Source organism: Anabas testudineus, chromosome 18, assembly GCF_900324465.2.
Source record: "Anabas testudineus chromosome 18, fAnaTes1.2, whole genome shotgun sequence".
Taxonomy (NCBI): Eukaryota; Metazoa; Chordata; class Actinopteri; order Anabantiformes; family Anabantidae; genus Anabas; species Anabas testudineus.
The window spans coordinates 21,658,035-21,681,673 of record NC_046627.1 but is presented as its reverse complement, the minus strand read 5'-3'; the positions used below and the strand labels follow the sequence as shown (position 1 = coordinate 21,681,673).

Genomic DNA, 23,639 nt, shown 5'->3' with positions numbered 1-23,639 from the left:
CTTTCATCTATATGTGACTGTAACTTGCAAATTAACAACAAGAAAAGAGAAAATCATAACTTTATATGGTCAAGCTGATAAAAAGAAAAGAACATTTGAAGTTATAAAACACTGGTTATTCATGTGAGTAAACAAAGAAAGAACAGTAAGTTCCTGAAGCAGATAATAGCACATACTGGATTGCATTCACATACAGTAGTTCAGTAGTAAGAGGGAATTTCAGGATTTCATTACAGTACAGTTGCTTTTATAAGAAATGACTTCAGCTCTAATGAGGAGCTTCATTTAACTCGAGAATATAATGTTTTCTATTCAATCTTAAATCTGTCAGGATGATGAGTTAATGAACCCTACATGATTATCGTCAGCTGAGAACATGGTTCTCAAAAAGCTGTAATCTCATGTTGATGTTTGGATGCAGTGAGTGCTCAACTGAGAATACTTCAGGATTGTGGGTCATCGATTGTAATAGCTCCATCACATTTAAGCACTGGTTTGCTAAAGAAGACATTACTGTACATTGTATGTTACACAAATATGTCAAATATTGTGAGAGAGATTCCTAATTATTGTATGTTTTTGAATCTTCATAGTCAAACTGGTCAAACATGTTCAACCCAACTATCACTCACAATATTAACACATGATAGTTGAAGTCAGGACCTGATGAAGACATCAGAGGTTTGATTGATACACAGGCCCCTCTGGGTTTTTCCCAGGAAACCAGGTTAAGGAAGTATCAGCTTGAACTAAAAACTGTTTTTATTTGTGCACCTGTGCACACAGCATGTCACACATCTGTTGTAAATAAATATGAGTATATGTATGAGAGGAGTAAGAGGATAAATAATACAGGTATTTAAAATTACATTGTTGACATTAGCATGGTCAACAATAGTCTGTTAGAAATATAAAAACATATATAGACAGGTTTGGTTCAGGATAGATTCACACTTTTGGTACTGGCTCAAGGTGATCAGTACAAATATAATAGGGAGGTAAATACAAGAAGTGGGGAATAACCATATGATTGTAAGACTGCCTATAATTAATTAGTTAGTGATTTATTTAACCTTTGTTGTTAAGGATACTTAATACTCAAAACACAAAACATGTAAACTGACTCATTGCCCACATTGGAGATTTATTGCCCTCATTGGAGATTGTAATATTTTGGACAGGATCCTGACCTTAGTTATTTCCATATGTTTTCATGTGATATGTTGTTGTTCCTGTAAATGTATCATTATCTGACTGAGATCTGAAATCTCCATATTCTAATATTATTCAAATTTTTCATCCAGGAAGAGAGCACCAACCTATATTTGTAGAGATGTTAGTTATGTACAGTTTAGATCAGCACAACAAGGAGAAGCATCAGAGCGAAGGAGAAGATAGAAGAAAAGACCAGATGTAAGTTAACAGTTTGTGGTGAATAGTGATCTCAACAATATATATTGTAAATGTTACTGTAACTAACTATATATATATTTCTATTATATACATTTGTGTGTGTTTGTAGTTCAGACCTGGTGCAGAGAGTTATGTGTATTTTACTTACAGACAAGTTCAAGAGCTGTGTGTGTGTGTGTGTGTGTGTGTGTGTGTGTGTGTGTGTGTGTGTGTGTGTGTGTGTGTGTGTGTGTGTGTGTGTGTGTGTGTGAAATAGATTAGTGACTAAACACTGAGTGTTTGTACTGTAGCTACCTTTCAAAGGTCTCATGGGATAAATATTGGTGTTTGTGATCAATGTTAGAGAATGTGTGATGTTGGATAATAAAATGTTTTGTTTTGTTATATGTTTCTTTGGATGTCAGATACATTTCAGAACAATATTCTAACAAAGTGAAATCAATCAATTAATTAATCAATCAATGAAGCAAGTGTTTAATTTTACTTTGTTTCCAGTTGAAAGCAGGAAAAGATGCAGTGGAGTGTGTTTCTGTTCATTCTGATGGGCAAGTGGATTAAATGTCATCTACAGCAGCTCTACTACCATTTTAAATAAAACAACTGAAAACAGAAAAAACAAGTCAAATTCCTCTTTTAGAGGAAAACAGCTAAATATGAATCTGGATTTAAGAAACATACTTCTTATTAAAAGAAATCTAGTTAGTGGAATAAAAATAGAAACCAACCATTTGTAATTTCTGTTCTCATGATTTGAATGTTTTTTTTTTCAGCTCCATCACTGCAGTGTTTCCTCTGTTTTTAGGTCAGAGTTTCTTCTTCACATGTCACCTGTATGTTTACCACTTTATTGGAGAGAATAAGACCTGGGATGAAGCTCAGAAATACTGTAGAGAGAACTATACAGACCTGGCCAGAGTGTCTAACATGACAGACATGGAGAGACTCCGTAAGTCTACAGAGACTCTGACTGAAGCCTGGATTGGTCTGCACAGCTACCCAGGAAAGTACAACAGGACATGGTACTGGTCTCTACCAGGACAGGAGTTCAATGAAAATCAGACAAGATGGGATTCTGGACAGCCAGATGATCATGGAGGACATCTAGAGAACTGTGCGCTGATAAACAATGAAAAATGGAGTGATTTCCCCTGTAATGATAAACATCAATTCATCTGCTACAGTGGTAGGAATATGTGACTAATAATGCTGTGTTTGTGTTTTTAGTAGATCATCATGTCTAACAGTTGTTTTCTATTTGGATTTTTTTTTTTTTTTTTGTTTATTTGTGTACTTAAACAATATGGTTAAATTCTAATTATATTTTATATTATAATTTTTAAGTAACAGGTATTACATATGTTATAACTGTGTTGTTAAAATCCAACTTTTTTCCTGCAGAAACAACAAAATAATTTCATTTGATCAGCTATATGTTGACCTGGCCTCAGGCTCAGAGATACTGCAGAGAAAATCACACAGACCTGGTCAGTGGACTTCATCAGTTGGATGATGACAGTGTGAAGAATGAAAGTGATGTGTGGATCGGTGTGTTCAGAGACACCTGGAGGTGGTCAGATGGGAGAAACCTCTCTTTCAGCAACTGGGAATATGTTGAAGATTTGGTTGATGGACAAAGTAACAAGACATGTGCTACAACTGTGTTAAACAGAGCAGGAAAATGGAGCTCTGCTGATTGTAATGAAGAAAAACCCTTCATCTGCTATGATGGTGAGTTTAATGAAGATCTAACTAAACAATTTTCTTCTTTACGAGGTTCATTGACGCATCAGAACAACCAACTGATTCATTAATTGTTAAAATTTATTTAGTGATGTCTGTTGAATTTGTTTGACAGATGAATCTTCTTATTAAAAGAGTAATAGTATTTAAATAGAAAAAACAAAGAGTTGGACCAAAATATTAAAACAGTTTGAAAAGTTAATTTTTCACAGTTGATTTGAATATGTCTTGATTTACATTCACCATCTTACCCACAACATTGTCCATCAGTAAAGCTACATTTTTATTTCAAATGATCTGTTTATTCTTTTGATGGTTTAGAATTTTAATGGTAATTAGTAAAGTAGGGTGTTGTGCAAATAAAGCTGATTGTAGTTTTTACTTTATTAACAAAGAATAGAATAAATCATATTAACATATCAAATCTCATATTTGTACAGTTGTATCTGAACCTCCTGTATTTATGTCTGACAGATAAATTGATCCTGATCAGTGAGAGTAAGACCTGGGTGGAGGCCTTGAATTACTGCAGAGAGAAACACTATGACCTGGTCTCCATCACTAATGTTCACCAGCAGAGATGGATCCAAGAGAGAGTCAAGAACGCCTCAACTGCATTTGTTTGGCTGGGACTGCGCTACACCTGTACTCTGGATTTCTGGTTCTGGGTCAGTGATGAGGTCGTCAGCTACACTAACTGGGCTTCAGGTGTAGAGAGTGATGACTGTGACATGTCTGCAGTCATGGAGAGAGGAGGAAGAAATCAGTGGTTCAAAAAACCTGATAATGAGACATTTAATTTCATCTGTTCCAAAGATTAAAACACTCTCATTAACACACAGGAGATTTTAATTACATGTCTGTTTTACAGTTTTTGGTCCTTTATTAGAAGAGGTTTAAATTGTATATGAAGCAAATTATATATAGTAATCACAACATAGAGGAATTAAAATAAAAAGAATGACAGAATAACAGCTGCACAAGATGTGTAGGATGATTTAGGAGAGAAAAAAACTGGAATAACAAATATTTAAAACATTACAACTTTAACACAGAATCTCATTAGAATCTGAATAAGGAGATTTATGTTGTATTTACTATCATCTGTTGATCATAGAGATGTTAATTAGATGTTAATTATGGACTTTCCAACTCCCCACTCTTCACATCCTTGATCTCCTCCTTCAGCTCAGCAGCTCTGCTAGTGCTACCACATATCTCTGTAACTGATGTGGAATAAATTTGTTTATGAAGTTTCCACAAGATGAACAACTAAATATATAAAAAAACTAAAAATCAGAACAGTTTTCAGCCTTGTACTCTGAACTTGTTTGGACCGTTTGGAAAGGTTAAATGGGCAGATGTTGAGCTCCCCCTTGAGGCCACAGCCAGATTTAATTTGTCTTTGTGGAGAGTCGACAGACAGCTCAGCTAAGAGGCTGCTGAGCAGATTCAAGTCCAGAGTTAAGTATTGTCTTATTTATTATTTTGTTATGTCATCAAAAAGACACCTTCCACTGCTGCCTTCATCTTACCACTTTTATGTCATGGTGGTCCTCTGCACATCTTTTACAGTTCCCCAGAGTAACTTTGCTGTATGTGTGATTACTTAACTCTCAAACACAGACTCCCTACACCAGTGTGGCACTTTTTATATTGTACAAGAAGGCAGCATTTTAGAGTATTGGCTTGTAGAAACAGTATAAAAGTGGGTGAATACTAAAAAATGTAACTGCAGCATGTGGTCTCAAAACAAAACTTCACAATAAGATGTCATATCTATTTCACAATGGATGTCAGCTCTGATCTTTTTACACAGACAGTGCAGCAAACTCACCGTCACTCTGATGCGACCTCTCGAGGGTCATCAAGGACCCCACAATGATTGTTTGCTACTTTTTATACACCACAACAAGGCAGTGTATTGGCTTGTAGAGACAGTGTAAGAGAGGCCTATGACTCATACATTGAATACTACATGACAATTTATTTATCAAATGCACTTTTCTTTTCATTAACATTTAAATTAACCAACATAAATTTCCTCGTCTGTTAAATGAATCATTATCTTTTACAGACATCCATCTGAAACCATGACATTTTAATATTCAAATACTGAAATTCAGGAAGCTAAAGAGAACCTCACCTATTTTCAGTCATTTAAGTCTACATTCCCTTCCATTTCTGCTCTCTTACACTTCTTTGATAGCACTTTGTTTTGATGTTTTTTCTCCTTGACTTAGCTTTTGTTTGCTTGCCTTGGTAGTCACTTGTGAGTCGTGTCAAATGTAAATATTTATAGTATAATTTCTAATATTCAATACTGCATTATTCACAATCTACATTAGCACATCAAAGACTAACATCAGAGTGTAAGTTAAATATATGTTGTGTTGATACTTAAGCAGATTCCTTCAGTTTGTTTTCGATATTTATGACAATAACTAATAGTAAAGTAATTTAATATTAAATTCATGATTTGAACTATTTTTGTAATTGTCAGAAGAATAAGGGAAGATTAAGAAGATAGAGAAATATTTATTTAAACATAGAGTTGAAAACACTCATGTGGGCTAATATTACTTGCTTTTATACTATAAAATCATTTAGTATTTCTACATTGACCTGTTGCTGTTGTAGATATAGTACAATCCTATATAAGCAGCCTCAAATTGAAATGTTCTCTGTCCACTATTGGCTGCTGACAGCGACGTGTTATTAACATCAAGTGCTTCACAGTATTTAGTAATTCATCTGCCTGACTTAAACAGAAGAAGAAAAAAAAAAATAGGAACCAAGACACACTAATGCTGATGACACACTAATGCTGATGACACACTAATGCTGATGACACACTAATGCTGATGACACACTAATGCTTATCTACATTTGTGTTTATATTCCCTTAAAACAGAAGTTTTTAGCCACAAGAGTCATTTACTGTCCTAACAATGTTTACACTGTATTTCTGATGAATTTGATTTTTTCACTTGTCACTTTTGTTGTCTAGTGTCAAAAAAACAAAACAAAAACACAAAGAAGACAGAGTCTGATGCATGACTCTGTGGAGTAGGTTTTACTTGTGCAAGTAATCAAGTCAGTAGAATTGGGTTGTACAAGTTCAATTGGCTAAGTCATACAGAAAGAAAAAAACTAAACACGCATATCTTAGACAGGCTTGGATTGTTTCTTATCATCCTTAGCCTTTTCTTCATCCTTACTTGATCTTTCAGCCATGTCTTTCAGTAGATTGTGTGGTGCTAAAGGTTTATACTTCAAAAGTTCAATTCAATTCAATTTTATTTGTACAGTGTTTTTACAATTTACATTTTCACAAAGCAGTTTTACACAACCAGGGAAACTATGTTTACTTGAATAGTGAATGTGTATGAACCATCATACACATCATGATCACTGCTCTGTGGAGGGTTGTGGGGGTCCAATGAGGGGGCTGGATGCCAGCAAGGTGTGTCATCTTTAGTCACTGAATCTGTACTTCTGAGAGAAAGTTTGAGGTTGGAAAGGAATTAATAAATAAAGACGGTGAAAACAGAGACAGGGGAGAGATACAGACGACAGAGAGGAAAAAGGACAGTGAGATTAAAAAAGGAAGAGATAAATATAAAAATGTCCAAAAAGAGAAAAGTGGACAGTGAAAATCGAGTTTTTAATCCAGAACGAACAGACTCCTGTCTGTTCATATTACCACTGGGAGCACTAAACCAGTGTCTGATATGATCAGAAACTGTAGCTCTTATTAAAATTACCAATGTCAAACAAAACAAAAAGGTTTTGAACACACATAACCACTGAAATCTGAAGTACAATCACAAAAAGTTGATAGTCTCAGAGCCCAGTATGACCAGTCCACCAGGATCTTAAACCACATGCTCAGATTGATGTTAAAGAACAATAAATTTGTCAAAAGGTTTTTGAATTTTACTGAATTCATTGGATTTGACAGTTGAGTATTAATTACATGCAGGCTACTTAATAATGTATTGCAGTAAATGGTTAGACATTATAATCTTCTGGACCTTTGCATCCAAAGAATTTGTGTAACCAGACCTCTTTAAATTTTAGTTGATGCCACTGTTCTATAAGTATCTCTGAAAATGCTTTGAAGTGGGAACAGGCTCCACTCCACTCCACTGTGGCCCAGGCTCTCGCAGGTCCGGTGAGTAATGAAATCACAAATCCCACCTTAGCCTGCTCAGAATAAAAAATAGATTTAGAAATTAGATTTAGGTTAGAAATTGGTTAGAAATTGGAGTAAATGGTGCATTGGGTGAGGAAGGATCTGCAGTTTTCAGGGTCTCTGTTATAAGGTGAATCTTTATTGAGAACTAGACCACGAGAGGAAGAGGGAGTAGCGACTGGCTCCAGAGCCTGGGAAGGTTGGGATTCCTGAGAGGTCAGATTGTGGTAATTATCTCCTAAGGCCAGAATTGCGATGAACAAAGACTCAAGTCGATTACCAATATCCAAGAGGGCAATATAATAGTGCAGTGGATAAATGACATAAGATTCAGAGCTGTTGCCAGGTGAGTATAATGGTGGAGGAATAGATGAGTGGCAGTGAAGTGAGACGGAGACGTATGAACCAGATTAGAAGGCTGCAATAGTGGAACTATGAGACGTCGCCAACTGGTAGGGCGGTGAACTGAAAGTGATTGTGGCTGCTGACCGGTGAGTATGAAGGAGCTTCCAAGATGGCTGACAGCTGAAAGGAACACGTGGAGACTAGGAGGAGGAACTATATTTTCTGGAGATTGTTGTACGTGGCACAAGTACAATGAGTTTTTAATTAAACATAATGTCACTAAATAGTCTTTCAGACAAGCGCAACTCTGTCTGGCAGAGTTGGGAGACACACAGACCTGTTTATCAAAAGAGGCAGTGACACAGGTTAGGACAGTGAGCAATCAGAAAGTCGTAAGGCAGGAAGGAGGGAAACAGGAAATGAAGCAAATAGGGAAATGACAGACGGGCAGGCAGGAGGAGCTGGGACCGTGACAATTGCAGTCAAGATTTCACCAGTGTGATAGTAGTCCTTGTTTCACATATACTTCACCATCGAAATGCAATATATGTCTGTCTAAAATGACATACACTAGTTTGTCACTACTGTTGCTTCCAATGACTGGAATGTGCAAAATAGTAAAGAGGGATAAACAAGAAATGTATGAGTTAAGCAACTGTGAAGCTTTAGGCTTAGTCAAGTTTGGAATGGATTATTTTCATATATAACTATAACTGAGACAAATAAAAAATGTGAAGCTACTTTGCAACCATTGCTTAGGCAAGTTCTTTATAAATAAAGTTTATGAAGCATAATGTATTACGACATGTCTTTTGATATGCTAAAAATAGAGGGATACGATGAGATGAAATGAGATCCAAGATGGTGCATCACACCAAACAGTATGTGTTATTTATTTATTATCTATATTTTACTTTTTCAAGACCTAAATATTAACTTCTCAATGTTACATCAAAAAGGCAGTTGCCCCTCCAGCAGCAGAACGCAGCAATGCACAGTGCTAAGTTGTTAGATGTACTGATGAACACAAAGGTCTCTCTTCTTAATCCTCCTGAAATCTGAAGAAACAGCAAATGTATTTTACATTTTGTTACATTTTGTAAATTTTCTTAAACTAACAAAAAAACTAACAACAACAAAAACATGTCTTTGTGCACATTATTTGACACCCAACTGAAGACCAGTTCAATGCTGCTGGATTCTCAGCCTCAAAGATGGACTCATTCTGTTCATGTGTGATCCAAATTTGGGTTTAGTTCAAAGTTTGAAGCTGTAAGTGTTACAATTTGAAGGTTTTCTGTCTTGTTTGTTTACTGAGTTAGCATTTTGAATGTAGCAACACTTGCTGCACAGTCATTCTACAATACTCTTGTGGTGAGGTGAGAAAGAAACCTCAGTTGTTATGTGTTGAATATTAGAATTGAATCTTCCTGCTTCTTGTGTTACTCTGATTAGCACCCTTGCTGACACACTGGGAAGCTGCAGCGCTGCATTGAGTTAGATTTTGGAAAGTAATGTTGATGTGGTGTGATCATCCTGCTTCACATACTGTTGTACTGTTATTATTGACAGAATGCTGCAGCTCTGTTTGAATTCAATTTGAATAGCAAAACAGTCAGCAACTGTGAGTCGTCATCCTGCAGATTCCTTTAGTGTTGCTTTCCAAACAGCACTAGCTTGTAATTTGCTGAAAGCTTCAATGGGAACTGTAACAGATTTTAATGTATGTTTAATTTCTTTCTCTGTATTTACTTTGAATATGTTGGATCATGTTTGCACTGATCAAAGCTCTAACTGCTCATGTCAGAGTAAACATAAATGTTTCCTGTACAGGACAGCACATCACATTTACCTAAAACAGTGGAGGATACCTGCCAGACTGACCCAGCGCTGCTACATACTGTTTTCTATCCTATCTTAAATCTGTCAGGATGATGACTTAAGGAACCCTACATGATTATCTTCAGCTGAGAACCTGGTTCTCAAAAAGCTGTAATCTCATGTTGAAGTTTGTTTGCAGTGAGTGCTCACCTGAGACACTTCAGGACTGTGGGTCATCGATTGTAATAGCTTCATCACATTTAAGAACTGGTTTGCTAAAGAAGACATTACTGTACATTGTATGTTACACAAATATGTCAAATATTGTGAGAGAGATTCCTAATTATTGTATGTTTTTGAATCTTCATAGTCAAACTGGTCAAACATGTCCAACCCATCTATCACCCACAAGACAAACACATGGTAGTTGAAGTCAGGATCTGATGAAGACAACAGAGGTTTGATTGATACACAGGCCCCACTGGGTTTTTACCAGAAAACAAGTATCAGCTTGAACTAAAAACTGTTTTTATTTATTTCTCAGTGCACCTGTGCACACAGCATGTCGATATGAGAATCTATGGAAAGAGGAAGAGGATAAATAATACAGGTTTTTAGCATTAGTTAGACATAAAGACAGCCTATTGACCAATTTGGTTCAGGTTAGGGTCTCAAATTAAGCACTGGCTCAACATGACCAATAAACATAAATTACAAATAGTAGAACAACAGTAGTAGGTTTGTATGATCCACTATAATAAAACAGTTTCATGTCATCTTTGTTGTTAAGGATACTTAATACTTAAAGCACAAAACAAGTAAACAGAGTCAGTCCCCACATTAGAAACTGTACCATTTTGGAAAGGATCCTGTCCTCAGTTGTTTCCATGTTTTCATTTCACATGTTCTTCTTGTTTTTGTAAATGAATCATTATCCGTCAGAGATCTCAAACCTCCATATTCTAATATTATTCAAATGTTTTCATCCAGGAAGAGAGCACCAACCTATATTTATAGAGATGTTAGTTATGTACAGTTTAGATCAGCACAACAAGGAGAAGCATCAGAGTGAAGAAGAAGATAGAAGAAAAGACCAGATGTAAGTTAACAGTTTGTGGTGAATAGTGATCTCAACAATATATATTGTAAATGTTATTGTAACAAACTATATATATATTTCTATTATATACATTTGTGTGTGTTTTTAGTTCAGACCTGGTGCAGAGAGTTATGTGTATTTAACTTACAGACAAATTGAAGAGCTGAAATTTATTCCTGAATGTGATTCATTAGTCAAATCCAATTGTACTGTGAGTTTCTATCTTTTAGCTGAACATACAAGTGTGTGTATGTGTGTGTGTGTGTGTGTGTGTGTGTGTGTATGTGTGTGTGTGTGTGTGTGTGTGTAAGAGTTCAACAAATGTCTGTCAACAATTCAGTCAAACTGCTGAATCAGAGTTTGGTTCTCAGTGAAGTTCAGTGACTAATCACTGAGTGTTTGTACTGTGTTGTACGGTCTCATGGGATAAATGTTGGTGTTTGTGATCAATGTTAGAGAATGTGTGATGTTGGTTAATGAAATGTGTGTCTTTGGATGTCAGATACATTTCAGAACAATATTCAAACAAGGTGAAATCAATCTATCAATGACACTGAAATAAGTGTTTAATTTTATTTTATTTTCAGTTGAAAGCAGGAAAAGATGCAGTGGAGTCTGTTTCTGTTCATTCTGATGGGTAAGTGGATTAAATGTCATCTACAGCAGCTCTACTACTATTTTAAATAAAACAACACAAAAAACAAGTCAAACAGTGAGTGAAATATTCCAACAAGCTGATTAACCCTGAAATTTACTAAAGTCTCTGACTGTTGATAAGAATATGTCTGATTTTTCCATCACTTTAAACAAAGTAGTTTTAATGAGAACAATAAATAATATCTTTGACCTGTGAACTGTTCTCATTAACGTGTTGTGTTATACTGTACATCATGTCCTGATACCACCCTGAAAGAAAACAATTGAAGATAAATCTGTAATTAAACATAAAAAAACTTTTTCAATTAAAAGTGAAATAACCAAGTTAGTGGAATGGGAACAAAAACACTGATGCAACAAGTGTAATTTCTGTTTTCATGATGTTTTATCAGCTCCATCATTGTAGTGTTTCCTCTGTTTTTAGGTCAGAGTTTCTTCTTCACATGTCTCCTGTATGTGTACCACTTTATTGGAGAGAATAAGACCTGGGATGAAGCTCAGAAATACTGTAGAGAGAAATATACAGACCTGGCCACAGTGTCTAACATGACAGACATGGAGAGACTCCGTAAGTCTACAAAGACTCTGACTGAAGCCTGGATTGGTCTGCACAGCTACCCAGGAAAGGACAACAGGAGGTGGTACTGGTCTCTGCCTGGACTGGAGTTCAATGAAAATCATGCAAGATGGAAATCTGGAGAGCCAGATGATCATGATGGACGTCTAGAGAACTGTGTGCTGATGAACGATGAAAAATGGAAAGATTACCCCTGTAATGATAAACATCAATTCATCTGCTACAGTGGTAAGAATACATGACTAATAATGCTGTGTTTGTGTTTTTAGTACATCATGTTGTTTAACAGGTGTTCTTTATTTGTACATGTAAATTATTTCTTTGTGGATTTAAGAACTTGAACGACATGGTTGAATAATAATAAAATAAAAAGTTACACGTCTTGTTTTTGTTTACTTGTGTATTTCTGGTAACTGTTGAAATGAACTTTTTTCCTACAGAAATAAAACAATCCAACAAATCATTTCATTTGATCAACTATACATTGACCTGGCCTCAGGCTCAGAGATACTGCAGAGAAAATTACTCAGACCTGGTCAGTGGACTTGATCAGTTGGATGATAACAGTGTGAAGAATGAAAGTGATGTGTGGATCGGTGTGTTCAGAGACACCTGGAGGTGGTCAGATGGGACAAACTTCTCTTTCAGAAACTGGGAATATGTTGAAGATTTGGTTGATGGACAAAGTGACAAGACATGTGCTACAACTGTGTTAAACAGAGCAGGAAAATGGAGCTCTGCTGATTGTAATGAAGAAAAACCCTTCTTCTGCTATGATGGTGAGTTTAATGAAGATCTAACTAAACAATTTTCTTCTTTACGAGGTTCATTGAAGCATCAGAACAACCAACTTATTCATTTCCTGTTTTATATTTTTATATATTTGTTTACTGGTGCCTTTTGAATTTATTTGAGATTAACTTACTGTAATTTGTTTTAATTTAAGTTCAAGTTTTTAAAAAATTTCCGCTCTTTGGTCCCAGTTGTAAATGTGCAAAAACAATCAAAGTTGACGTAATTTGGTTTAAATATCATTTGATTTACATTTACTATTTTACTAGTACATGATCCAGCCGTACATCAATAAAGCTACATTTTTATTTACTTTTTTGTCTTTTAATGGTTTGTGGTTTTGGAGTTTGTGGTAATTCTCTATTATTATTATTTGTTTGTTATCAAAGGAGGGTTTTGTGCTAATTGTAATATTTTCTTTAGTCACAAAGGATAAAATGAGTCATTTCAACATATCAAAGCTCATATTCGTACAGTTGTATCTGAACCTCCTGTGTTCATGTCTGACAGATAAATTGATCCTGATCAATGAGAGTAAGACCTGGGTGGAGGCCTTGAATTACTGCAGAGAGAAACACTATGACCTGGTCTCCATCACTAATCTTCACCAGCAGAGATGGGTCCAAGAGAGAGTCAAGAACACCTCAACTGAATTTGTTTGGCTGGGACTGCGCTACACCTTTACTCTGGATTTGTGGTTCTGGGTCAGTGAAGAGGTCGTCAGCTACACTAACTGGGCTTCAGGTGTACAGTGTGATGACTGTGACATGTCTGCAGTCATGGAGAGAGGAGGAAGAAATCAGTGGTTCAAAAAACCTGATAATGAGAAATTGAATTTTATCTGTTCCAAGTATTAAAACAATGGAGACTTACTTTTTGTTATTTCTGATTTATTAATTTTAAAGAAGTTTAAAATTTATACAGATGCATCTTAACAAATTAGAACATTGTGAACTATTTATAATTTAACTCATAAAGCATAATTCTCATACCATATGTGTAAAGTTAAAAGAATTGAAATCCAGTATCTTGAAATACTTGAAAATCACTATCACTATTAGTAGAAATACCGTGTATCACTCAGTCTAGGTCAGTACACACTAATGCAGTCACAGGAAAGAAGCTGTCTCATCTCAACATCCTCCATATGGAGGATAAGTCACAGATAGTCATGACGTCAGCCTGAAGAAGATTCTCATTTAAAGCTGATGTAAGAATGTTTGAGAACTTTAAATAGGGTGGAGAGAGGCTGGAGTCAGAGCATCAAGACTTCAAGAAACAGCCATTTCATTTCTAGTATCAAGTCACTGAGACATCAGAAGAGTCTTATCTGGACAAGAAAACAGAAGTGAAGGCTGCTGTCAAAGAAACCTGGTCTTCAGTAAGACCTCAACACCACCACAGTGCTGCAGTGATTAGTGTTAAAGTGTTATTGAGTGAATAAATTAACAGACTTTTCAGAAGTTGGACATTTATAAATCCTCTTTGGATTGATCTTAGAAAATATTCTAACATTTAGAAATGGAGGATATTTCTGAGCTGTAAACCATATGTAACCCTGTAATGCAAAGTAACCGCCAACAGCTGTCCACCGACAATGTCCCCAAGGGGATCAATAAAGTATTCATTATTATTAATATGTGACCATATTCTAGTTTGTTGAGATGCGTCTGTTTGTTCTCTGGGTTTAATAAAATATATTTATAGAATTGTAGCAGATGTAAATTGATTTTAATTGACTACGATAAAAATTTGACCCTTCTGTTACTACATGCCAGATTATTGTTAACTATTAGTTATTTCTTAAACGTTTTATATTTGATTTTGTCTTGAAGTGTAGAAGTGTCACTTATATATTTGTTATGTGTATATGTTTAAGTATAAAAAAATACATTCTTTAATCAAAACCAAACAGTTGTTTTCTTTTCTAAAATTGCTAATCCATTTTAACCACATAATGGTCTTCTGTTATCACTTAACCAACTGTATATTTACCACTAACCGGACATTATCTATAGTGTTGCCACATAAAAAAAAAAAAAACAAACAAAAAAAACACATTTATTCTTCAATAGGGACAAATTGTGTCACCTTACCAACAGGGTGCAAAATCAGAAATCAAGAGTCACAATAGAAGACAGCAAAAGGTTGAATTGATCCATTTTATATTTATATTCTGAACAATCAGCTGTTGTTGCTGTTTTTTTACATAAACAGATCAGTTCCCACCAGACATGACATGTTGAAATCATCACATGTAAATTAGTGTGTAAATCTATATGTGAGTAAACATGTATGTATGTATGTATGTATGTATATATGTATATGGGCATCTGTGTGAAATAACACCAAAATTTTTAAAAGTCACACTACATAAACTGTAAAGTTGTATTTAGTTCAGCAGAGTTCAAGATTAAAAAATAACCCAGTAGTCTGCATTGTATGACCACTGTGTGTCTGGAGTTAGGACCAATAATAAGGCCGAAGCAATCCATTCAGTTCAAGGAGTTTATTTTGACACACAAACAAAAACTACAGTGCAACCATCAGCTGGGTAGTGAACACAGTCTTTTCTTAAGTTAAACACAAAAAGGAGTCTATATATGAATACCTGGAGTAATCGAAGTCCCCGAAACATAGATAATCCAAACATGAAGCTCCAACAGGAAATCCACACATAATCCAAGAGATAATCCAACGAAAAACACAAACCGGGAAAAAATATCACAGTCAATAATCCAAAGCAATAATCCATGAAACTGAGTCCTCAGCCATCGAGTAGTCGGCAGATCCTCACACTGTGTGTGCTGTCCTCAGTCCCACACTACCTCTGGCTGCCATAACAATATATATTTTTTATTTTATTTTTTAATATTTATTATTTATTCAATGTCTTAAAACATCACTGTCACTGTAAGACTCTGAGGCAATAGTAACTAAGGACGTCCTCCTCTTTTACTCGTAGAGCATCCAGCCAGGACATGTAGAGAGATACAACCTGACAGACATGGTGAGAACTTACAAGATCCACAAATAATGGCACCTAGTGGTTTAAAAATTTGGTGGAAAAAAAAAAACAAAAGTAATTGTGACCAAAATGTAAGTAATTTAACTGCAAATTTTCCATGTGATTTTACAACACTTTATTAGGCACACCTGTGCAATTTAAGGCAATCTAAAATAGCAGGTCTGCCACAAATTTTCTTATTGTTCTATTAAGAGTTATATGTTGGCCATCTTCAACAGAACAACACCAGGGAGGTTTGGAGGGGCATGAGGACCAGCACTGGCTACAAGTCCAGCAGCCAGGAGACTGTGGGGACTGTGGACCGAGCCAACGAATTGAAAAATGTTTCAATCGATTCCAGGCTGATCCACAGAGCCCACTTCAGTTCATTATTCGCTCCTCAGTCCCTCCCCCACATGACTCAGCCACGACTTTTACCATAGTGATCTCAGCTGCACAGGCTTCACCCCACAAAAGCTGCACGTCCTGATGGAGTCAGCCCAAGGGTGCTGAAAGCCTGTGCTCCTCAGCTATATGTTTTCCTCCAGCACATTTTCAATCTCAGCCTGCACCTGGAGAGAGTTCCTCACGGGTGGAAAAAGTCGTACCTGGTTCCTGTGAATAAGACGCCACATCCCAGAGTCCTTAATGACTTCAAACCAGTGGCTCTGACATCACACATTATGAAGCTCTGAGAGGCTAATTCTGGAGTCCCTCCGACCTCTGGTCAAATCCTCACTTGACCTCCTTCAGTTTGCCCATTCCTGTATACAGCCATAGGTCTGGTGGACAGTTTTGTGAAGTGGTGTGGGAACAACCATCTGACCTTGAATGTAAGCAAGACCAAGGAGATGGTTGTGGACTTCAGGAGGAAGGGTACTGGCTTTGACACTGTGTCCATTCTGGGTGAGAAGGTGGAGGTGGTGGAGAGGTACAAATACCTGGGAGTTCACCTGGACAACAGACTGGACTGGAAGTTCAACACAGAGGCTGTTCACAGGAATGGACAGAGTAGACTCTACTTCCTGAGGAAGCTCAGGTCCTTTAATGTGTGCAACAAGATGCTGCAGATCTTCTACCAGTCTGTTGTAGCCAGTGTGATATTCTTTGCTGTCGTCTGCTGGGGCAGCAGCATCAGAGCCAGCGACACTAAGAAACTGAATAAACTGATCAGGAAAGCTGGCTCTGTGCTGGGGGCTTCTCTGGAACCTTTAGAGCAGGTGGTGGAGAGGAGGATGCTGCACAAACTGAGGAGCATCATGGAGAACAGCTCACATCCTCTCCACAGCCTGCTTATCAAACAGCGGAGCAGTTTTAGCCAGAGACTTCTCCAGCTCCGCTGTGACAAGGAACCGTTCAGGAAGTCATTTGTGCCAACAGCCATCAGCCTGTACAATGATTCACTGACAGAGAGTCAGTGTCCACGCTGATGGTTTAACAATGTGTAACTTAGTCACGTTACATTCAAGTTCTAAAGTGTGTTTTGTTGTTATTACTGTCTATGCTGTATGTTTTGTGTGTATACTGTATGTATCTATCTATCATCTATCTATCTATTCTGTACATATATTGAGTTTTTCTGTATTGATGTTATTAGTTATGTGTATTTATGTTGGTGTGGATCTTTCCTGGTTGTGGTTCTTTTTCATTCTGTCTGTTTTGAGAACAACTGTATTGAGGCAAAACAGTTTCCCTCTGGAATTAATAAAGTTTTTTGAATTTTGATTCTTGCCTGTCCCCTTGTCACCATCAGTGTTTTCTACCCGACCTGTTCCTTCTCGTGTGCTCTTCCTCCACTCAGGACTGAACCTGCCACCCTGCTTCCAACCCTGCTTGCCCTGGAACCTGTCCCTGCCTCTGCTCTACTTTCCAGTACCGTGAGGAAGTTCCCACCTGACCTGTTCTCTCCCTCGTGCTCCCTTTCCTTTCTCTGTCCTTCTCCATTTATGCTCTAGACCTCACTGTGTATGATCCAGGACTGCATTTTTCTCCTTGATTTTGGATTATTGGACTTTGCAAACTTAATTGTGAAACTGCTCACTTGTTTATGTCCCTGAACGTATCACATCAGTCTGTTTGGACACTAACTGTTTTGTATTGTGCTTGCAGGCTAGCTCTGTGCCACAGGACAATCATTTCCCACCTGTTTCTCTCAGCTCAAAGTGCTCTTTGATCTGCACCGGCCATCTTAGACGGTGATGTCATCTTCACCTCTCACCACTTCCAGATCATCATTGTTCTTATCAATCACCGCCATTACCAACTGCTCCGTTCCCTGTGGTTTTCCACAGCAACTCTCATCCAGACCTTCATAGTCACCTGACACAGTCTTCTCCCTCTGCTAAACTCCCCTGATTTGTCAATTTTCTACATGTGATGTTACTAAACTTTTTGAACTCTATTCTGCATCTGAGTTATCTTTGGAGCCCCCCACCCGAGAGAACTAAACATTTTTTCATGGTATCATACTCAATAGTGCAATAACGCAATAGAGCTAATATGCTCTGCACACACTCCACTGCCCTCTACTGTTCAGGATATGCAATTATACTTTATTGTAGTACGGACAAAAAGCAAGTTTCCTGGGGTCACAAGAACCCCCCACCCCAGCATTGCACGGCGCCCAGGTCGTGTAGGTCTACATTAACATGGCAAAGGTGAAACACATTCTTAAAAAATAAAAAAATGAGATCCAAGATGTTGCTTTCCAAACAGCACTAACTTGTAAATTGCTGAAAGCTTCAATAGAACCTGTATCAGATTTTAATGTCTCTTTAATTTTTTTCTCTATATTTACGTGGAATATGTTGGATCATGTTTGCACTGATCTAAGGTCTAACTCTTCATGTCAGAGTAAACATAAATATTTCCTATACAGGACAGCACATCACATCAAACATGTCCAACCCAACTATCACCCACAATATAAACACATGATAGTTGAAGTCAGGATCTGATGAAGACAACAGAGATATGATTGATACACAGGCCCCTCTGGGTTTTTCCCAGGAAACAAAGTTAAGGAAGTATCAGTTTGAACTAAAAACTTGCTTTATTCTTTTCTCAGTGCACCTGTGCACACAACATGTCACATATCTGTTGCAAAAAATATGAGAATGTATGGAAAGAGGAAAAGGATAGATAATACAGGTATTTAGGATCAGCTGACAAGCTATTGGTAAGCAATAGCATTAATGAGAAACATAAAAACAATTTTTTTCTGGTTAGGGTCTCAGATTTGGTACTGGTTCAACATGACCAATACACATAGAAGAAGGAGATAAATACAAATAGTGGGGAATAAACATGTTATTGTAGGATTCACTATAATTAAACAATTAGTGATTTATTTCATCTTTGGTGTTAAGGATACTTAGTATTCAAAAAACAAAACAAGTAAACTGAGTCATTCCCCAATAAAGAGACTGTAACATTTAAAAAAGATCCTGTCCCCAGTTGTTTCCATATGTTTTCATGTGATATGTTGTTATTTTTGCAAATAGATCATTATCTGACTGAAATCACCATATTCTAATTTATCCAAATGTTAACATCCAGGAAGAGAGCACCAACCTATATTTATAGAGATGTTAGTTATGTACAGTTTAGATTAGCACAACAAGGAGAAGCATCAGAGTGAAGGAGAAGAGAGATAAAAAGACCAGATGTAAGTTAACAGTTTGTGGGGAATAGTGATCTCAACAATATATATTGTAAATGTTATTGTAACAAACTATAGATATTTCTATTATATACATTTGTGTGTGTTTATAGTTCAGACCTGGTGGAGAGAGTTATGTGTATTTTACTTACAGACAAGTTCAAGAGCTGAAATTCATTCCTGAATGTGAATCATTAGTAAAATCTGATTGTACTGAATTTTTCTTTATTTTAACTGAACACACAGTGTGTGTGTGTGTGTGTGTGTGTGTGTGTGTGTGTGTGTGTGTGTGTGTGTGTGTGTGTGTGTGTGTAAAAGAGATTTCTGTCAAATTTCAGTTGAAAGCAGGAAAAGATGCAGTGGAGTCTGTTTCTGTTCATTCTGATGGGTAAGTGGATTAAATGTCATCTACAGCAGCTCTATTACCATTTTAAATAAAACAACTGAAAACAGAAAAAAACAAGTCAAACAGTGAGTGAAATATTCCAACAAGCTGATTAACCTTGAAATTTACTAAAGTATCTGACTGTTGATAAGAATATGTCTGATTTTTCCATCACTCTAAACAAAGTAGTTTTAATGAGAACAAGAAATAAAAATGTCTTTGACCTGTGAACTGTTCTCATTCACGTGTTGTGTTGTACTGTACATCATGTCCTGACATCACCCTCCTCTTAGCCTTAATGCAGATTGATAAAACATTTAAAAAATACAACAACAACAAACTCTTATCAATAATATATATAAAACAGCTAGTGGAATGAAAATAGAAACAGCAAAGTCTGTGTAACGAGTATAATTTCTGTTCTCCTGGTTTAGATTTTATTATCACATCATCACAGCAGTATTTCCTCTGTTTTTAGGTCAGAGTTCCTTCTTCACATGTCACATGTATGTGTACCACTTTATTGGAGAGAAGAAAACCTGGGATGAAGCTCAGAAATACTGTAGAGAGAACTATACAGACCTGGCCACAGTGTCTAACATGACAGACATGGAGAGACTCCGTAAGTCTACAGAGACTCTGACTGAAGCCTGGATTGGTCTGCACAGCTACCCAGGAAAGAACAACAGGAGGTGGTACTGGTCTCTGCCAGGACTGGAGTTCAGTGAAACTCAGACAAGATGGGATTCTGAAGAGCCGAATGATTATCGAGGACAAGAGAACTGTGTGTTGATGAACGATCAAAAATGGAGTGACTACCCATGTAATGATAAACATCAATTTATCTGTTACAGTGGTAAGAATATGTGACTAATAATGATGTTATGTGTTTTTAGTAGATCATCCTGTCAGCTGTTTATCTGGACTTGTAATTTATTTCTTTGTGGAATCGAGAACTTAAACAATATGGTTAAATTATACAGCTTAAAAAAGGTACTGCTATTACATATTTTAATTTTGTTTGCTTGTGCATTTCTGATAACTGTGGTGATGAAATCAATATTTTTTTCCTACAGAAACAAAACAATTCAACAAATCATTTCATGTGATCAGCTCTATGATGACCTGGCCTCAGGCTCAGAGATACTGCAGAGAACATCACACAGACCTGGTCAGTGGACTTGATCAGTTGGATGATGACTGTTTAATTTCTGATTCTGTGAAACTGTGGATCGGTGTGTTCAGAGACACCTGGAGGTGGTCAGATGGGAAAAACTTCTCTTTCAGGAACTGGGAAAATGTTGAAGATTTGGTTGATGGACAAAGTGACAAGAAATGTGCTACAACTGTGTTAAACACAGCAGGGAAATGGAGCTCTGCTGATTGTAATGAAGAAAAACCCTTCTTCTGCTATGATGGTGAGTTTGATGAAGATCTAACTAAACAATTTTCTTTTTTATGAGGTTCGCTGAAGCATCAGAAAAACCAACTGATTAATGGCTTGTTTATATGTATTTATATTTATTTAGCCATTTTCAGCACTTTGGTCACAATGTGCTAAACAATGAAAGTTGATTGGAATGAAATGTCACTTGATGGACTCTGTGAATATAAGTAAAGCTACGTTAATGATTTTCAGGTTGTTTTTTTTTTTGTTTGTTTTTTTTTTGTAGTATTTTTATTATTGACAAAGAATAGAATGAGTCATTTCAACTCACAGGTTCTCATATTTGTACTCAACAGTTGTAACTAAAACTCCTGTGTTTATGTCTGACAGATAAATTGATCCTGATCAATGAGAGTAAGACCTGGGTGGAGGCCTTGAATTACTGCAGAGAGAAACACTATGACCTGGTCTCCATCACTAATCCTCACCAGCAGAGATGGGTCCAAGAGAGAGTCAAGAAGGCCTCAACTGAATTTGTTTGGCTGGGACTGCGCTACACCTGCACTCTGGATTTGTGGTTCTGGGTCAGTGATGAGGTCGTCAGCTACACTAACTGGGCTTCAGGTGTAGAGAGTGATGACTGTGACATGTCTGCAGTCATGGAGAGAGGAGGGAGAAATCAGTGGTTCAAAAAACCTGATAATGAGACATTTAATTTCATCTGTTCTGAGATTTAAAACACTCATTAAAACACAGGAGATTTTAATTACATGTCATTTTGTTTTTAGTTCTTTATTAGAAGAGATTTAAACTGTATATGAAGCAAATTATATGTATTAATCACAACTTTAAGAAAAGAGAAATTAAAATAAGATAATAACTTAATAACAGCTGCACTAAAGATGTGTAGATGTGTGTTTGTGACATCTTTTTGTTTCTGATTTAACCTGAATGATTCTTAAATGTCAGATGACAGTGACCAGTTGTTTTTCTGAAAGTGTGAATTAATCTCATTTATCCAGTTATATAATATAGTTTATAAGTTTTTATCTACAGTAAACTGCTGTGATTGTGCTGTCATACATTAGTGGAACATGTTGGTATTTTCTAAGTGTTGGTTAAGATCTGGTGATGGTGTTATGGTTTTATTATGTAAAGTCAATGTCTTTGATGATCACAGTGATTTGTGATTGTTGGACATGAGTAAACTGTTAAACCACGGTGACATTCTTTCATTTTCTAAACCTAACCTAACAAGACAAAACACCTTTGAATTGTAATAATTACAGCTTTAAACTTTGAACTAAACCAAAATGTGGATTAAACATGAACAGAAGGAGTCCATCTATTAGGCTGAGAATCCAGCAGCGTTGAACTGGTCTTCAGTTTGGTGTCAAATAGTGCGCACACCTTTCTCCCCTGCCAGATAGTCTAACTTCAACCTCTGTATAACTATCCAGCATTTACAATATGGACCCTGCCTTTGCCTGACCCTCTGGTACTGTGAGTTTATCCCTCCTGATCTGCATTCTCCTCATCCTCCTTCCCCTGCTCACAGTACCGGACCTGATCCTGTCTCTGTCTGATCCGCCTTCCTGGACCTGTAGTTATTCTGCCCTGTCCCTGCATGATTCCACCCACCAGACCTGCCTCACCTGAACCTGTCTTCAGCCTACCCCTCATCTACAGTGAATGTTTTCTCCTGACTTGTTCTCTCCTTTGTTTTTAACCTCAGATATTGGCCTGTTTGAACTCTGTATATCACCCTGGACTATATTATCCCACTATTTACTGGACTTTGGTTCTATCATTGTCATCATAATCTGTATTTGGATTTGGACAGTTTTCCCCATCATGCAAACTGTTATCACTCTCCTGGACTCATTACACTGTTGCCAGCCACCATTCCCGGCAAACATCTCCATCTGCTCCACATGACCTCTGTTGGTCGACCATACTGGCCGTGACCTCACCCCACCATTTCCTGTCACCGACTACTTCCGGTTCACCCAGACCTCCACACTCATTCTGAACTGACAAGTTTCCTACCATTATCCATCTGACTCATTGCTTGGACCCTTGTTATTAATGAAACTTTAAACTCACTCATGAACTCTGTGTTATCTCTGGTCATGGAGTCATTCGTCCAGCTCGTGACAGTGTGCCTGCATACACTGGCAGGAGAGTCGGATAAATGTGTATGTGATTTTTAACTGGCTGCTGTACAGTTGATCAGATGATGTACTTACCCATCACAATGAGTAGAAACAGACTCCACTGCATGTTTTCCCTGCTATGATCCAGACAACAGGTTACTACATAAACTGAGCACTTACTGCATGTGCAGGTAAAATAATGTAAATCTCAGTCCACTCACTTTCCCTAATTGTTCAGATTGATAAATTAATATTTAGCTCTTGAAAATGCCTCAAGTAAAATACAAATACTTTAATGTACTGTGTCTGGTCTGTAAGGAGCACTGTACTTACTGTTTGGTGTGATGCACCATCTTGGATCTCATCCCTCTTTTTTTTTTTTTTTTTCAAAATATCAACAG

At 36.9% G+C, this 23,639-nt stretch overlaps 2 protein-coding genes across 6 annotated transcripts; both read left to right on the top strand.

Moving 5' to 3' along the window:
- Nucleotides 1-1,299: 1,299 nt before the first annotated feature.
- Nucleotides 1,300-22,301, top strand: LOC113157523 (macrophage mannose receptor 1-like). Of its 4 annotated transcripts, none has more exons than XM_026353074.1 (5): nt 1,300-1,413; nt 19,649-19,698; nt 20,174-20,551; nt 20,772-21,113; nt 21,473-22,301. In XM_026353074.1, exons 2-5 carry the CDS (start codon nt 19,665-19,667, stop codon nt 21,817-21,819), a joined length of 1,101 nt encoding a protein of 366 aa, XP_026208859.1. In that variant the 5' UTR covers nt 1,300-1,413; nt 19,649-19,664; the 3' UTR covers nt 21,820-22,301. The 4 variants fall into 4 exon arrangements, with proteins under 4 accessions (XP_026208859.1, XP_026208860.1, XP_026208861.1 ...); XM_026353075.1 differs by having other exon boundaries at nt 19,629-19,698; XM_026353076.1 differs by lacking the exon at nt 1,300-1,413 and adding an exon at nt 19,280-19,316 and having other exon boundaries at nt 19,629-19,698.
- Nucleotides 9,866-14,446, top strand: LOC113157522 (macrophage mannose receptor 1-like). Of its 2 annotated transcripts, XM_026353073.1 has the most exons (6): nt 9,866-9,975; nt 10,508-10,616; nt 11,204-11,253; nt 11,698-12,078; nt 12,291-12,629; nt 13,153-14,446. In XM_026353073.1, exons 3-6 carry the CDS (start codon nt 11,220-11,222, stop codon nt 13,497-13,499), a joined length of 1,101 nt encoding a protein of 366 aa, XP_026208858.1. In that variant the 5' UTR covers nt 9,866-9,975; nt 10,508-10,616; nt 11,204-11,219; the 3' UTR covers nt 13,500-14,446. The 2 variants fall into 2 exon arrangements, with proteins under 2 accessions (XP_026208858.1, XP_026208857.1); XM_026353072.1 differs by having other exon boundaries at nt 9,866-10,616.
- Nucleotides 22,302-23,639: the final 1,338 nt, after the last annotated feature.